The sequence below is a fragment of the Lepisma saccharinum genome, chromosome 17 (genome assembly GCF_977018435.1).
Source record: "Lepisma saccharinum chromosome 17, izLepSacc3.1, whole genome shotgun sequence".
Classification (NCBI taxonomy): domain Eukaryota; kingdom Metazoa; phylum Arthropoda; class Insecta; order Zygentoma; family Lepismatidae; genus Lepisma; species Lepisma saccharinum.
Genome location: NC_139245.1, coordinates 60,787,370 through 60,803,924, shown reverse-complemented (window position 1 = coordinate 60,803,924; position 16,555 = coordinate 60,787,370). Strand labels below are relative to the sequence as shown.

The window sequence follows — 16,555 nt, the reverse complement described above, 5'->3', positions numbered from 1 at the left end:
AGTGTTTCAAACCCTTTTTTTTTACTATGCTTGCCAAACATAACCAAACGTAACCTACCCGTATCGGAAATGGTTCGTGGGATTATCGGTCAGCTACCAAGCATAATGGTTCATGGAGCTATCTGTGAATGATTCGTGGGGCTATCTGTGAATGCTTGTGGGGCTATCTGTCAGCTACCCAGGCTATTCATCAACTAGCCGTGAATAATGTATAATTTCCACCGGTGACAAACACATTAGTAGGTATTTTTCGGTGAAGAAGGTTGGGTAACAGTATGGTATAGTGAAAACACATTTCTTCAAATTTACAGGATAAACTGCTTATGGAACTGAGTTTCTGTAGACTTTTGGAAGCTTGTGGAAGTGTTTTCTCCCTACGTTCAACTTATTCGGCTGGTAAATTATGTATTTTTCGACATTAATGTATCTCCGATGCGCGATAGCTCCTGCTACCATTACCGTCGACTACGTGAATAAAATGTTCCGTGCATTCGATTATGTAACCCCCTGTTAGTGTAGCAACCATGCGGTTGTTTTACAAGATGACATGTGAGCATTTTTTTTTTTCAATTTAATTTTCTATGTTTCCCTAACCTAAACTTCCTTGAATGGTTTGTGGATCAATTTTAGCTTAATAACCTTCTTAGAATAGTTTGTGCAGCATTTTTTGGTTAATATGTTTGGAAACACTGCATATCAGCTGATGATAGACAACGTAAGTCCAGATTTGCCCACCATATTGTGTGTAACAAAAGCGAATTAGCAACGAACAATAAATACTTGTAATGTGAAAAATTATGCTTTTTTCAGTGGAAAAAGCAAAATCCCATGTTAAAAAATGTTCCGCTATGCATAACAGGTCAATACAAATGTAAGTAATTTGGAAATAAAAGAGAGAAATGTGTTTTCACTATACCATTTACAGGAGAAACTACTTACGGAACTGAGTTTCTGTAGACTTTTGGAAGCTCGTGGAAGTGTTTTCTCCCTTCGTTCAAATTATTCGGCTGGTAAATAATGTATTTTTCAACATTAATGTATCTCTGATGCATGATAGTTCTTGCCACCATTACTATCGACTACGTGAATCAAATGTTTTGTGCGTTCGATTATGTAACCCTCTGTTAGTGTAGCAACCACGCAGTAGTTTTACAAGATGACATGTGAGTGTGATGACTGTGTTTGCCTAACCTAACTGAACCTAACCTAACCTTTCATGAATGGTTTGTGGATCAATTTTAGCTTGAAAACCTTCTGTGAATAGTTTCTGTGGCATTTTTCGGTTAATAAGTGTTACTGTAGCAACCATGCGGTAGTTTTACAAGATGACGTGTGAGCAGGTTTTTTTCTTTCAAATTTAATTGGTAACACTTTACAATATCAGAGACGGATTTCTTCAAATTTACAGGAGAAAGTACTTACGCAAATCATTTTCTGTAGCATTGTTGATGTTCGGGAATGTAATTTTGATCCATTGTAATGCGAATGCATGTGGTTTTCTACGAAAATCTATTTCCGACGTGCTATTGCTGCTGCCGCCATTTGCTTTCTGCACGAGAGCACAATACGCTCTCGTATTTTCCGTATATGCTAAATTGAACGAAAGGAGTGCTAATGGAACCTAACCTAACAGGCCTAACCTAACCTAGTAGGCATACTTCGTCCCCGTGATGATTCGTGGGGCTATAGTGAATTTTTGGAATAATGTCAATGGTTTTTGGGGCTACCCGTGGATGGTTTGTGGGAAATAAGGAACAACAGTAAGTACTCGTTAATGTAAGAAATATACATTATTTTCGTTATAAATTGATTATTTCACCTAAATAAATGTTCCACAATGCAGAATAGTACATTAGCAATGTAAGAAATTGCAAAATAAATCATTGATAGGTGTCTCTGGTATAGTAAAGTAGCACCATTTAATTTTCTATGTTTGCCTAACTTAACTGAACCTAATCTAACCTTCGGTTAATAAGTTTGGAAACACTGCATATCAGTTGACGATAGACAATGTAAGTCAAGATTAGGCCGCCATATTGTGTGTAACGAAAGCGAATTAGCAACGAACAATAAATACTTGTAATCTGAAAAATTACGCTTTTTTTCAGTGAGAAAAGCATAATCCCACGTTCAAAAATGTTTCGCTATGCATAACAGGTAAGTAAAAATGTGAATAATTAGGAAATAAATGAGTGAAATGTGTTTTCACTGTACCATACTGTTGCTGTTAAAAGTTTACTAAGCATTATTTACTGCAGAAATTATGATTGAAAATGTAGCTTAGGTGCTACTTTTGTATAGGTGAAACAGCTATAAATCATTTATTTCGCAGGTAAACTGTCCGGAAAATGCCTGAAACTCGCTATTTATGTCACTTTCCATATTCCTACTTATGTATTGTGCATTGAGAAACATTGCTGAAGGTTTCATTTCACTTTTTTTCATTGAAATAATCCATATTTTCGACGTATGAAGTAAATTTTGTTGGTTTCTTTTCCCCATCGGTAACATGCTAAATGGCGGTCACAGTTTCACTACCATAGTCAGCATGCAGTGTTTCCACACCACTCCACCGAAAAATATCTATGTAGCGCCACATACCATTGACGCATAGCTCCATGAACCATTTCTGGTTAAGTTAGGTTGTGTCACATTTAGGTTAGAATAGTTAAAAATTGGTTTAGAAAAAAAATGCGTACCCCCACACACCATTCTCGCATAGCCCCACAAACCATTTGCGGAAACGTACCTTCTTCAGTTACAAAAACACGTGTTTCGGAACACTGACCGGGATTACGTCATTCCACACAGGCAACATCTGGCTGGAAGGAAATGGATGCAACAGCTTTCGTGTATTGGTCACACATTTATATCGAAAAATACATGATTTACCGTCAAAATTCAATGAACTATGTGAGAAAACACGAACTTCCACAAGTCTAAAGAAACTGCATTTGGTAAGTAACTTCTCCTGTAAATTTTAAGAAATCCGTTTTCTGGATACTTAAAGTTTACCATTTCACACTTTTTTACATTGCTAATGTACTATTCTTCATTGTGGAACATTTTTAGGTCTAATAATGAATTTCTATAACACACATTATGGCGATAGCATACTGGTTGATCACGCGTTGTGCGAGTGTTTTGTCAATTTATGCAGTGTTGCAACCTTTTTCACCCAAAAATACCTACTTTGGTGCCCAGATTTGCAATTATGCTAATACCTCGCAAACCATTGACGTTAGCCCCACATATCATTCACATTAGCCCCACAAGCCATTTCACGTAAGGTTAAGTTTGGTTAAGTTAGGCAGTTAGGCAAGCATAGTTTAAATTTTTTTAAAAAAAATTAAAAATACTCAACACATCATGTTATAGTGAAAACACGGCGAGGTTTGAAACACTGGTAAAACTTCGATAACGTTCCAACACCTGTCACTCATTTATTTCGTCATTCTTCAAGGTGCTATTTTGCTTTTTTCACAAAAAAAGTTCAATTTTTGACATAAAGAGTAATTATTATAATTATTAAACCATTGACGTTAGCCCCAAAAATTCACGATAGCCCCACGAACAATCACGGGGATGAGGTATGCCTATGAGGTTAGGTTAGGTTCCATTAACACTCATTTCGTTCCATTTAGCATATACGGACAACATCTTTTTTTCTCGATGAAAGAGAATACCAACAAGAACTTTTAAATGCTACAGAAACTAATTTCGGTAAGTAGTTTCCTGTGTAAAAATGAAGATATCCATTGGGACGCTATCGAAGTTTTACCGAAACACTTACTGGGGGTTACATCATGTAACACATGGAACATTGTGCTCCCATGCAGAAAGCAAATCGCGGCAGCAGCAATAACGTGTCTGAGAGATATTTTCGCAGATAAACACATGATTTCGCATTAAAATGGATCAAAACTACATTCCCAAACTTCAACAACGCTAAAGAAAATGATTTGCTTAAGTACTTTCTTACGTAAAAAGTAAGAAATCCGTTTCTTTTATACGAGGGCCTCCAGATGGTGCAGTGGTAGCGTCGTCGCCTTGTAATCAAGGGGTCCCAGGCTCGATACCCGGTGGAGGCTGAAGTGGTTTGGATCCCACCTTAAACTGTACGACCAGTCCCGATTAGCCTTACTGTGCATAAAGTGGACTTAAAACACCAAATCAAAAAAATATTTTATACGAAAGTGTTACCATAGCTTATTCGAGTAGACGTCCTTGGTTGTGGCATTGTTCTCAGTCTACACAGACACGTCATTTTGATGACAGTCCATGTCTTGTAGCACGTCGCTCTGTATACCAACTGCGTAACCATTTTCTGCAAACATATTTTATTTCTGTGATCACTGCTTTCATGGTGTGTCACTGTTTTACTGTTCATTCTTCGGTAATTATTTTATTTGACCCCGTTGACTTATTATGGTTACTATTTCTGTCTAAACGAACTTTGAAATCTGATACTCGTTAGGAGTGAAGAACAGCATATCTGAGCATGGTTTGCTAGATCAAATGATGAGGAAAGAGGAGACCTGGAAAAATGTTTGATTCGTGGGGCCCAAATGATAATGTTTTTTTGATGAGCCATTGAAATGTGATAATGATATATATATTGGGAGTACCTTGGATTCGAAGCTGTGACCCTTAATTCTTAGGAAATAGATATTTGTGAGACGAGTACTATACCAATACTCTACAACATCGCTTGTAGCAAATGCTTTGAAACGTATTGATGATTACTCATGCTACCAACGAGTAGCATTTGTTCTATGTGACGAACACATTTTCGCTGCAAACTGCAAGATTCTTTAACTTTCGCTCATTGCACAGTACATTGCAAGGTGTTGTTATATTTTATTTGCATAAGCTATTCATAATTATGTCCTCTTGTGTTCAAACTTGACAGCGATTTCCTTCAGGTGTATCACGAGCAAATGCAGTGCTTCCAACCTCTCAACAGTTTCTCTGATTCCAATTTTAATGTACCGAATCGCAAGTATTTTCTTAAATTATTCCTCATACTTGAGTTTTCCGTATTGTTCTCTATTAACATGTTGGCCGAATATAGTTTCTGACTTCATGTTATAAACAATGTTGTAAGTCTTACACGAGAGGGTTTCTTGCCTAATAGAGGGACCTACAGTAAAGTTGGCTACTCTCCACTGGTTCTCAAGAGCTATGTTGCCAAATTAACGATTTCTGGACTCTTGAAAACTTTTTCAGGATGGTCAAGTAACATTTGGAGAAGTGTACATCATTCTATATATTTTTTTTTTATTTAAAGTGATTTCACCTGATTTCATCGCGATTTGAATCAACCTGATTTAAAAAATCTGGATATTTTAATAAAGTGTTCAAATTAATGTATTTTTTAAGCATGAAGGAAACATAAAGAAATAATAGAAATGAATACTACATGAAAATCTACTTATTTCATACCAAAAGCACAGATTTATTAAACAAACTTCCCAGTCATTAGACACACAAGAAGCTTCTTTTGTAATATTTCCGAGAGTGGAATGTGCCAAGATGATCCCCCATGAGATTCCAACAATAGTCTGCCATCAGGTGTGCATCCCATCTTCCTTGATATTTGGCATTCATTGTTTTTATGTCCTGATGAAACCTTCCACCTTGTATTTCGCTTAAGTCACCAAGGTTTCCTGGAAAGCTATCTAAGTGACAGTGCAGATAATGGAGTTTGACACTTACGTTACAGCCAAGCCTTTGAAATAAAAGATGATATCCTGTAGTAATTGCTTGTAGTTGTGTGCCTTCTTGTTGCCAAGAACGTTTATCACATCAGGAACAAATGAAGACTAGGCACTTGATTCAATTTCTTTCATTCATAATATGAAATGTGGGTCACTTATGTTGTCTGATCTGTGGACCATCAAAACTCGTGCCTACAGTTTTTCCATGGTAAGTCCAGGTTATGTATTCAGTGTGCTGCTTCAAAATTTTTACCAAGTATTTAATCAGGCCTAGCTTTATGTGTAGTGGTGGCAGTATGATTTTATCTCGTACTCCCAAATGTTCATTGAGAACATTTTGTTTTCCAACAACCATATATTCCCTCATAGGCCAATCTTTTCTCGCCCAATGTTGATGTTTGGCTCTACTATTCGAAAGACATAACAAGAAAAGATGCTTTGTGTAGCCACTTTGTTGACCAAGAAGAAAATTAACCATCTTCAAGTCTACAGTATTCAAGTCGTTGCAGAATACTAAGTAGTTGTGTTCAGTAAAGAATGAGAGCAAATCCTTTTTTTTCTCATTTGATAAAATGTAATTCTTGTTTCCAGGCTGAAGTACTTTCATTTCCTTTAGTCTGGAGACAAGCAGACTCCTTGGAAAGATTTAAGTCCATGATCAGATCACTCAATTCATTCTGGTCAAAATGTTCACTAGGTGAAATTGTTTGAAAATCAGTGACACTAACCCCACTGTCTTAATTTTGTGCAGTATCAGACATGTAAGACTCATCTGCTGAGAGCTGTGGTAGTTCATGGATAGGTGGAATGGGTACAAGATACGAGTGTGGAACAGGTCTCTTAGCTGAAGGTAGATCAGGATAAGACCACTTGTCACGATTATGAAGATTGATGCCTGGGATATTATCAATACAAAAATAACAGTCATATAAGTGTTTTTCTGTTTCCTTCAAACCATTGGTACTCCAAAATTTCAGGTAACTTCTCTTTCCATTTGTCCACTGCAGCAAATGCTCCATACAGTTTTGTCATAAAGTATGAAGAGCCCATGGCTTATCCTGATCTCCAATATTGACACCAAAATAAGTTACATATGCTCTTTTTGCAAACTCAGAAATAGTTTTCCTACCTGCTTTCAGTGTGTACTCTCCACAAATATAGCAAAATATGTTGGGATGATTCAGGCAGTAGTCATGAAGTATCCATGACCTCTATGGTGTTGGATCTGCAGAAATGAAATGATATGGGTGGGAATAATAGTTGTGAAACAAAGGTCAATTATACATAAACAACTGTGGCTAATTTAAACACATAAATTGCCAAATCAATTAGCAAAGCTTGTTAAGATATCACTATTTTGCAAAGGAGATCTTTTAAAGAATGGACTTAAATTTTGTGCTTTCATATAATATATCATATCTGTATCTAACCAGATGTGATGCAGTCTGAATTTTCTGAATCAGCCCCAAAAACCACAGGAACAGGCCTAAAAATCAAGACTCTCACATACACACAAAGTTGGGCAGTGTTATCTATACCTTCACCTGCAATATCGGGAGGAAGGAGGGTGGGACATCCAAGGCCCTTAACCTCAGGATCAACAACCACCCCTCCTCCACCCACAACCTGGACTTAATCATTTCTGTTAATACCAACCATCAAAACATTCCTTTCAATGACTGCTTCTGAGTAGAGATCACCCACTTAATCATTTCTGTTACTACCAACCATCAAAACATCCGTTTCAATGAATGCTTCTGAGTAGAGATCACCCAATCTGCCAACACCTTAGTATGTAAAAGATGGGAGAGGGCCTAAATATCAGCCATGAATGGAACCAACCTCTGGCCTGAAAACAACTACCCAGTAACTTTCCCCACCAAAACATTTCCACCCTCATACCTCCATAATCATCACTTTAAACTTTACACAGATTCCATTTTCACAATCTTCTTCTACCACTGGAGATGAGGCTGCAAAAATTTGGATTTTTCGATTGTCTGGTGACCTTTTCCTTTCCCCTTTTATACTTGTTACACACACACACATGTATATACATGTATCTTGTATTTTGTCTTTTATTTGAGCACCATCTAATGTTTGTGTGTAAAATGTATTTTCAGATAGCAAGTGCCTTACCCTCATCAACACAGATGGACTTTCACGATCACTCTCTGCCCAACCTACCGAAAGAAGAACCTGACCTCATGCATTCTTCAATCAAGAGTGAGCCAAATGAAGAGTCAGCCGGAAACACTTGGCAGCCAGCATCTTCATCACCAGTTATTAAATCTGAATCAAAGTTGGAACAAATGAAAGTCGAAGAGCCAGGAGATGTTGCCTTTCACATATACTTGAACTCTGGTGCTGGAATGACTGAATTTTTTCAGGAGGATAGTAAAGATCTTGATGCAAGTGATGACATTGTACAGTTTGGTGCTGTTGCAATTAAAAGTGACGAGACTGTAGAGCCTGAAGATGTGAAGAGTGAACTTGCAATTGAAGATGAATGTCCATCTGCAGAGACAGAAAGGTGAGTGCATGAAGTTATTTTCGCATTAATGAAACAAAGTACCATAATACTTTGATCATACCTGCTCAAAATTTTCTCAAGTTGAGGGATGTGACGACCTCATCACCCAGTGACTTGTTCACTGGAGTTAGTCAACCAACAGAGTGAAATGGTCAACATTGTGCTCTGTTGGGATTTACAGAGCTGTCCTGTCATGGCTCTATGAGCATCCCACAATCGGCAGAAGTGGGGTATGGTTGGTGGACTACAATGTGATTCTCCAAGCTAGATCCGAAGGATCCGCTGACCAACGACAGGTGCAGTCCTCCATTCATATTGGGTGTTAGGCGTAGAGCTGACAACTCTACACTGTAAAAAGACATGCCAAGAAACAGCAATATGAGGCCATGGATGTTCCCAAGGTAAAATATTCCGGAGGTAAAATAGTCCCCCATTCGGATCTCTGGGCGTGGACTACTTTGGGAGGTCCCTGGACTAAGGATAAGACTTATATTAAGAATAAGGATATTAAATTAGGCACCTGGAATGTTCTGAGCCTTTACCGGCCTGGGGCATTTCAGTGTACAGTTAATGAGATAGTTAAGTACAAATTAGATGTAGTAGTTGTCCAGGAAGTTAGGTGGCCAGGAGAAGGGAATTGTAAAATTAAAAATTATACTTTTTTCTATGGTGGTCCTGAAAATCATAATTTTGGAACAGGCTTTTTCATAAATAATAGAATTATCTCGGCTCTTAAAACAGTAGAATTTATTAATGATAGGATATCATATGCAGTTTTACAGGGTAGGTGGTGTAAAATTATTTTAATAAACATACATGCACCAATGAAAGATGATTTTTATACAGAGTTAAAACAGGTCTTTGATAAATTTTCTCAGTATGATATGAAAATTCTGTTAGGTGACTGTAATGCACAGATTGGCAAAGAAGAGACATTTAAACCCACGATTGGTAAAGAAAGTCTTCATGAATTAAGTAATGATAATGGTATAAGATTGATTACTTTTGCAACCTCAAAGAATTTAATTGTGAAAAGTATCACTTTTAAACATAAAGATATCCATAAATATACCTGGTCTTCTCCAGATGGTAAAACTCATAATCAGATAGATCATATTCTCATTGATAAGAGAAGGCATACTAGTATAATTGACGTTCGTACACATAGAGGTGCTGACTGTGCAAGTGACCATTATTTAGTAATTGCTAAATTAAGAGAAAGACTCGCAGTGATAAATCATAAGGAACAAAATCTAAGAGTTATAAAATTTAATACAGGAAAATTTGCTAACTAACTAACTCTCTAGCCTTCTTAAACCTGAAGGTTCATGGCTGCAGCAACACAGGCCTTCCATCTGTCCCTATCTTGAGCAAGATCTCTATACTCTTTTCCATCCTTACCGATTTCCTTTAGGTATATCTCAACGTTGACCCTCCATCTTCATCTTGGCCTTCCACAGGTCTCTTACCATCAGGTTTCCCAAAAAGAATCCTGTAAATTCCTGTTTCCTCTCTCATTCGTGCCACATGACCTGCCCACCTAAGTCTTCTTGATTTAATCATTCTAATAATATGTGGACATGAATACAAATTATGTAGTTCTAAATTATGTAACCTCCACTCACCTATCTCCTCATCCCTTTTAGGTCAAAATATTTTCCTGAAGATCTTATTTTCAAATACTCTCAATTTATGTTCCTCTTTCAACATAAGGGACCAAGTTTCACACCCATATAATACTATGGGCAAAATTACTGTTTTGTATATTTTAACTTTTAGTTTCTTAGATATTAAACGAGAAGACAAAAGTTTATGAAGAGAGAAGTAACATGCATTTCCTGAATTAAGCCTACTTTTTATTTCCTCTTTAATATAATTTTCACTTGTTAATATTACTCCTAAGTATTTGAATTTGGAAACTGGTTCAAACGAGTTGTTATCAATAATTAGATTTTGATTATTACCTAACACTTGGTTTCGGCCTGTAAGCATACATTAATTTTCTCTTTGTTAACTTCCAAACCTATCTCTTTAGCAGTTTTGAAAAATATTTTAGCATTTTCCAAAATTGTATTTATATCATCCCCTAATAAGTCTACATCATCTGCATATGCTAACTGAGTCACACCATTGCATTTTTAGTCCTTTGTTAGTTTTTTTACCTTCCTAACAGCATATTCTAAGGCAAAATTAAAGAGCAATGGAGATAATAATGCATCTCCTTGTTTTAACCCATCATGAATTGTAAATTTGTCAGACACATTAATACCCACACGAATTTTACTTTCTGTTTCACTGGTGCATACTTTTATCATACTAACAAGCTTCTTAGGTATTCCAAACTCTAGTAATATATTATATAATTTATCTCTTTTGACCGAATCGTATGCTTTTTTAAATTCAATGAATAGCTGATGGACATTTTGATTATATTCCCACTTTTTTTTGCTGATGAAAGAATTAAGAAAGATTACCAAAGTAAACTGTCAAATAGATTTGATGTTTTGCAGGATTTAAATGATGATGAAAATATAATTGTAACAGAAATAAATAAGAATTGGGAACACATACATAATGCAATAGAATCAGCAGCTAAAGAAAGTATAGGATACCATAAACCTAGAAAAAGTAAGCCATGGTTTGATAATGAATGTCATAATCGAATAGAAATAAGAAATCAGGCTAGACTTAGGTGGTTAAATAACTCTGATGATACAAATCTAAGCAATTATAATAGAATAAAGCGAGAAGATAATCACACCTTTAGAAGTAAAAAAAATATATTACTTGAAAAGTAAAATTATCTAAATTAAAACAAAAATGAAAATATCAGAGATTTATATAAAGGTGTAAATGAATTTAGAAAGGGGCTGCAACCTAAATTAAACTTGATAAAAGATAAAGATGGTGATTTTCTAGTTGACCCAAGCGATATTCTAAATAGATGGAAGAACTACTTTAATTACCTTTTAAATGTTCATGTAGGAGATAAATCAGAAGTAAATGAAGTGCACACAGCAGAACCTTTAGTTCCAGAACCTAACTTGACTGAAGTTAAAGATGCTATTAAATGGCTAAAGAATAACAAAGCACCTGGCATTGATTTAATATCAGCTGAGTTAATTAAGTATGTTGAAAATTCGTTAATATTTCAAATTCATAAATTGATTTGTTTAATATGGAATAAAGAAGAAATCCCTCAACAGTGGAAAGCATCCATAATTGTTCCTGTGTTTAAAAAAGGTGATAAAATGAACTGCAATAATTACCGTGGAATTTCTCTACTCTCAACAACATATAAAATGTTATTTTCCTGTAGTTTACGGTTATTACAAGCATAAGAAAACAGTTTTTCGTTGTGACGTTTCAGGAGAACACGCGCTTCCTTCATCAGACATTTATTTTCATTTTGACTAAAGATACAGTTACAGCAATGGTTAGCAATTTTTTAAACAAAGTTATCTAATATAAGAAGCTTGTTAGTATGATAAAAGTGTGCACCAGTAAAACAGAAAGTAAAACTACAATGGAAGCAATGCGTACATACAAGAAAAACTATATAGAATATTATCTAACATTCTTTTAACAAGACTAACCCCATATGCTAATGAAATTATAGATGATTATCAATGTGGATTTAAATGTAACAGATCAACTACAGATCAAATTTTTCACATTAGACAGGCACATGAAAAAAAGTGGGAATATAATCAAAATGTCCATCAGCTATTCATTGATTTCAAAAAAGCATATGATTCGGTCAAAAGAGATAAATTATATAATATATTAGTAGAGTTTGGAATACCTAAGAAGCTTGTTAGTATGATAAAAGTATGCACCAGTGAAACAGAAAGTAAAATTCGTGTGGGTATTAATGTGTCTGACAAATTTACCATTCATGATAGGTTAAAACAAAGAGATGCATTATCTCCATTGCTCTTTAATTTTGCCTTAGAATATGCTGTTAGAAAGGTAAAAGAAATCAAGGAAGGACTAAAATTAAATGGTGTGACTCAGTGGGGACTTGGGGCGTTTCCACTCCTTGCTGACGTGTTTACTCTTTGGCGTATACCAGCTGAGCAAGATCTCGTCCATTGCCACTGTATGGCGGATCGCTGAGCCTTCTTTGTGGCACCTGACACTGTGAACGTCATGACTCATGTCACTGAATGACTGGCTGGCACCTTAAAGGCAAATTGCACATACAGAACCTCCCTTTCCTACCAGTTCTGCCACCTATCATTGCAGTCTGGAACTCATCCCGCAGACTGGTGGCATATGGGGCCTGGGCTACATATCCAGTAAATTTCATCTCTCTGTCACTTTATTTCCCTATTTCATGGCATTTATGTGAGAGGTCATATGCAACTCAGGCGATGGTAGTGAGTCATTACATTGATTCTAGATGAGTTATATATCGCTCACAGCATCTTTATTGTTTTTTTTTGGAGCTTTGTTATTGTTTTTTCTGAGCATTGAGTCTTGGGTTATTTGTAACTTGATATATCTTTTATCATTATACTTCGAGGCACTGGCCAGCAATTCATCAAAGCCAAATGTACAATTGCAAAAGGCAAAAATAAATATAAAAGAAGTTAATGTACATCTATTCATTTTATACATGTTTTAAATTGTTTGTATTAATTGTAACAATAACAGCATCACTTAATAAGATTTTCATGAACCATCTGCAAAGTTTTGTCCATGGGTCTACTCTTCACGTAACATGTATGTAATAGCATGGTAGTTTGAGTTGCCTGTGCACCACGAGACTCCCAAGGTGAAAAGACATTTGAGTAAAGTATGCCTCACAAGGCCCTGGGCATAAAACTAGATGAGTTAAATACAACTCATGTGGCAGGTAACGAGTTAACAAATTCATTTTGTTACATTTGATGCGGATTATAATTTTAGATTATGTTTGATTAGATGTGTTAGGTTTGATTAATTTTATATTTTTCTTAGTTTAATAATTTTTGGTTTTGTGCCATTGGCTGTTACACTATTTTTTTTTACTTTTGAGTGTGTATAGAACCTGGTTTTCAGAATAAAAAAGTGGTGAAAATATTCAGGAATACATTTCTCCTATGGGGTCATATTTTGGACCAAGTATATCTGTTAATTGTGTACCTTGAAGCAAATGTTAGGTTAGAAAAGACATGCAAATCTATTGGTTTATATCACAATATTGTAAGATGAAAGGAAACTGTACAACTGCTACTATAATATACCAAATAGGAACAAAATTGTGCAGAGATTCATGTGGTCTAGTTGGTAGACTGCCATGCGAGGGAGGTGGGTTTGTGAGTTTAAAGTGAAATCCAATTCCAAACCCGAATGATTATCGACTGCGACGCTATTTAATGACGTGTCCTAGAATACGTATTGGGTGACAACAGGTCGCAAGTTGTCTGTTTCCTTTTTCACGCTGGATTACAATACAAGTCGAGGAAGGAGTTTGTCTGCTCCCTTGAATGGGGGAGGGGCTGACTATGAAGTTGGTTGAAGCAAAGAAAATGTGACTTTTTTTTACGTTGTATTTTACACAGCCGAACCAGGACAAAATGTACAGCCGTGCCTTTTTTTTTTTGTCAGGTGCCTAGAAAGGTTGTGTTGTTTCTCCTGAGAGATCTTATCTTACCAGATAATCTTGTAACAGACAATGCTCCAGTAGACTCGTATAAAATCCAACATTCATTCTGCCCGATTATTTCCTGATTTTTGCTGATGCCAGTGTGACTGGTGTCAAGATTCTTTGAGTTTCGCTTGCAATAAGCGAGAGATTGTTTTCCTTTCAGTAGGTCTCAGTGCAAACTGGTTTCTCATGAACTAGAATTGTAAGAATTTCCTGGAAGAGCAACGACTGTGCACAGTTGAAAGAAATTAACATTATTTTAAATCCTTTATCTGTGAAAACGTTTTCATGTTCTATTTTCCTTCTCACAACACACATCATGTGCATAACAGGTTGTACAACTACAGGGATAAATTGTGTTACCGTCTCCTAGGCATCTTTGTGTCCATTTAAGCTCTGTTTAAGCTGAAAATTGGTGCAAATTCCAATAACAACCCCTTCGAAATAACGACGCTTTTCCTGGGAACTGTGAAAGGTCATTGTACCGAGAGTTGACTGTATTTACTTGGGGTTTTCTGCATTTTGAAGCCTAATCCATTGAGACATGTTCCAATGCTTACCATTATCAGTTTATTTCACACAGAATATTCTATATCTTAATAACAAGTATAAGTCATCATTATCCCCCCCCCAGAAACGCTCCTTTCAGTGTAAGAGCTCAATAAGTCTGAAAAATTTTTTTTCTTCAAGAGGCAACACTGTTAAGGGGGCAGTGACGTATGCCTCATTTGCCCCTCCCTTGAAAAAATCCTGCAAACGTCCATGCTTCTACACAAATAATATATAAGCTGCACATCTCTGTACACCCAGATTTCGATCAACTCAAATACATTCTTTTTAAGAGTTCTTAAAAATTTTCATTCTTTACTTGAATACTTGTACGAGTTCTACTTGCACATGACCACGTGTTTCAAATGCTTTGCTCTGGCCCAGCAACTGCTGTGCATGTCTCCAATATAAAAATCATCGAAAATTGTTGTTTACTGTGCATTCTCTTAGCAAATTTGCTATGAGATTTGAAAAATTAGATAAACAATGCCTTCGCTAAGAATATACGTTTTGCCACAAAATTTCCTGCTTTGGTCTATCTTTGATAATCTACCACCTCTTTCTACAAACAATGGAAGAAGAAGAAGAGTCAAAACTGCAATACCTGCTGAAAGAACTAGCATACTGCATAATTTATTTTTATCTTTCTAATTACTCTGCAATTTACACACTTACACATTTCACACATTCTCATCATCCTACCAACCCAGCACTTTCTGCAGCTTGAAGATGTGTTTTTGTTTCCACATGTTTTCCTGCGTTTCTGCAGCAAACAGACGATTTTAACACAATTAACTTGCCTCAGAGTTCATATGTTTTTTGAAGTTCATTGTCATGTGAAATGCAGGAAGCACTTCTGGAATGGCCAGTTGTCACAACTTGTTTCATGCGTTAAACTTGGTCAACTTTTGGAACATGCCAGTGGAATGGCAATATCATGCACCTACTAGATGTCCCCTTTTGTCAAGATTGTATATTCCTTTAATCCCAATGCATGACTTTTTCTTGTATTTTTTTTTTTTAAAATCACAGTTTTGATGTTAGTGTCTCAATTAAATCATTAAGCTAGTCATGTAATAAAAGCAGACATTTCGGAAAACTTATTCCAACCACAATGCTTTCCTTCTTTCACTGCTCCCCCTTATTATTTAAGTGTTGAGTAAATTTTGAATTGTATTTACATGTTCCTACTATGAGACAGGATCATTATATGTTATTTGTGTCAATTAAGAGATAGGGGCATATTTCCAAATTTCCTGAGTTTTTAGCATCCTGAAGTCCCATACCAGAGCTCAATTTAAATAACATTGAAGACCTTCCCTTGAAACAAAAATATATAAGCTTTTTTATAAACACAAAAGTAATTGTATTGTCATTCATGTATATAATAATACAATGTATGTGTGTGTGTATTGACAGATGAATTAGAAATTCAGTGTAGCCAGGGGTAGCGTAGCATTGTATCAGAAGGCCAAAATTTGGTGCAAAATTAAGATTTATGTATAAGACGTAAGTGAGTTACTAAAGATATATCCACGATACTTACCTGTAAATGTTCTATTCATTTTGGTGGCCTCTGCCACCATCCACTTGGGAACTCGATGCATAGAACATTTACAAGTAAGTTTCGCGGATATATCTTAAGTAACTCGCTTACGACTTATATTATCAACTGGATTGTTTATTCCCCTTAACATAAGATTTATGATTTCACATAAAATGTGTGGCCAATACTTACATGCATCTTGCGTGCATCTGTTGACAAAATTTGGCCTGCTAGTGTTGCCAGCTAAGAAATTATTGCCTTAAAATTGCTCTTTTTCACTTAGCATGCATAATTACCAAACCCGAAACCCATGAAATGCTGCTCCCCATGCAGCACACAAATATCCATAAGACATCTAATTCATATCATTAGGATATTCATGCCAAAATTCTGGATATCTGGGAATGTCCAGTTGACATCCATTGAATATCCTCTGAACATCCATATGTGGACTCGGGAGAAATCCAGGAAGGACATGTTTTGGACATTGTATGTATGACTTTCGGACATGTTTCGGATATCAATGTGACTTTGGTTCCCGTGATTGCGGCCTTATCTGGATGTTTTTATTT

The 16,555-nt window shown here is 36.0% G+C and overlaps 1 protein-coding gene across 1 annotated transcript in view; it reads left to right on the top strand.

Annotated features, from left to right (window-relative positions):
• The first annotated feature begins 3,706 nt into the window (after window positions 1–3,706).
• LOC146001439 (uncharacterized) overlaps window positions 3,707–16,555 on the top strand; it is a 36,908-nt gene continuing 24,059 nt past the window's right edge. Inside the window, exons 1-2 of the mRNA XM_083138759.1 lie at window positions 3,707–3,723; window positions 7,844–8,253. Of these exons, the coding sequence (XP_082994885.1) occupies window positions 7,874–8,253 (380 nt within the window). The 5' untranslated portion in view covers window positions 3,707–3,723; window positions 7,844–7,873. The remainder of the gene's footprint in view (window positions 3,724–7,843; window positions 8,254–16,555) is intronic.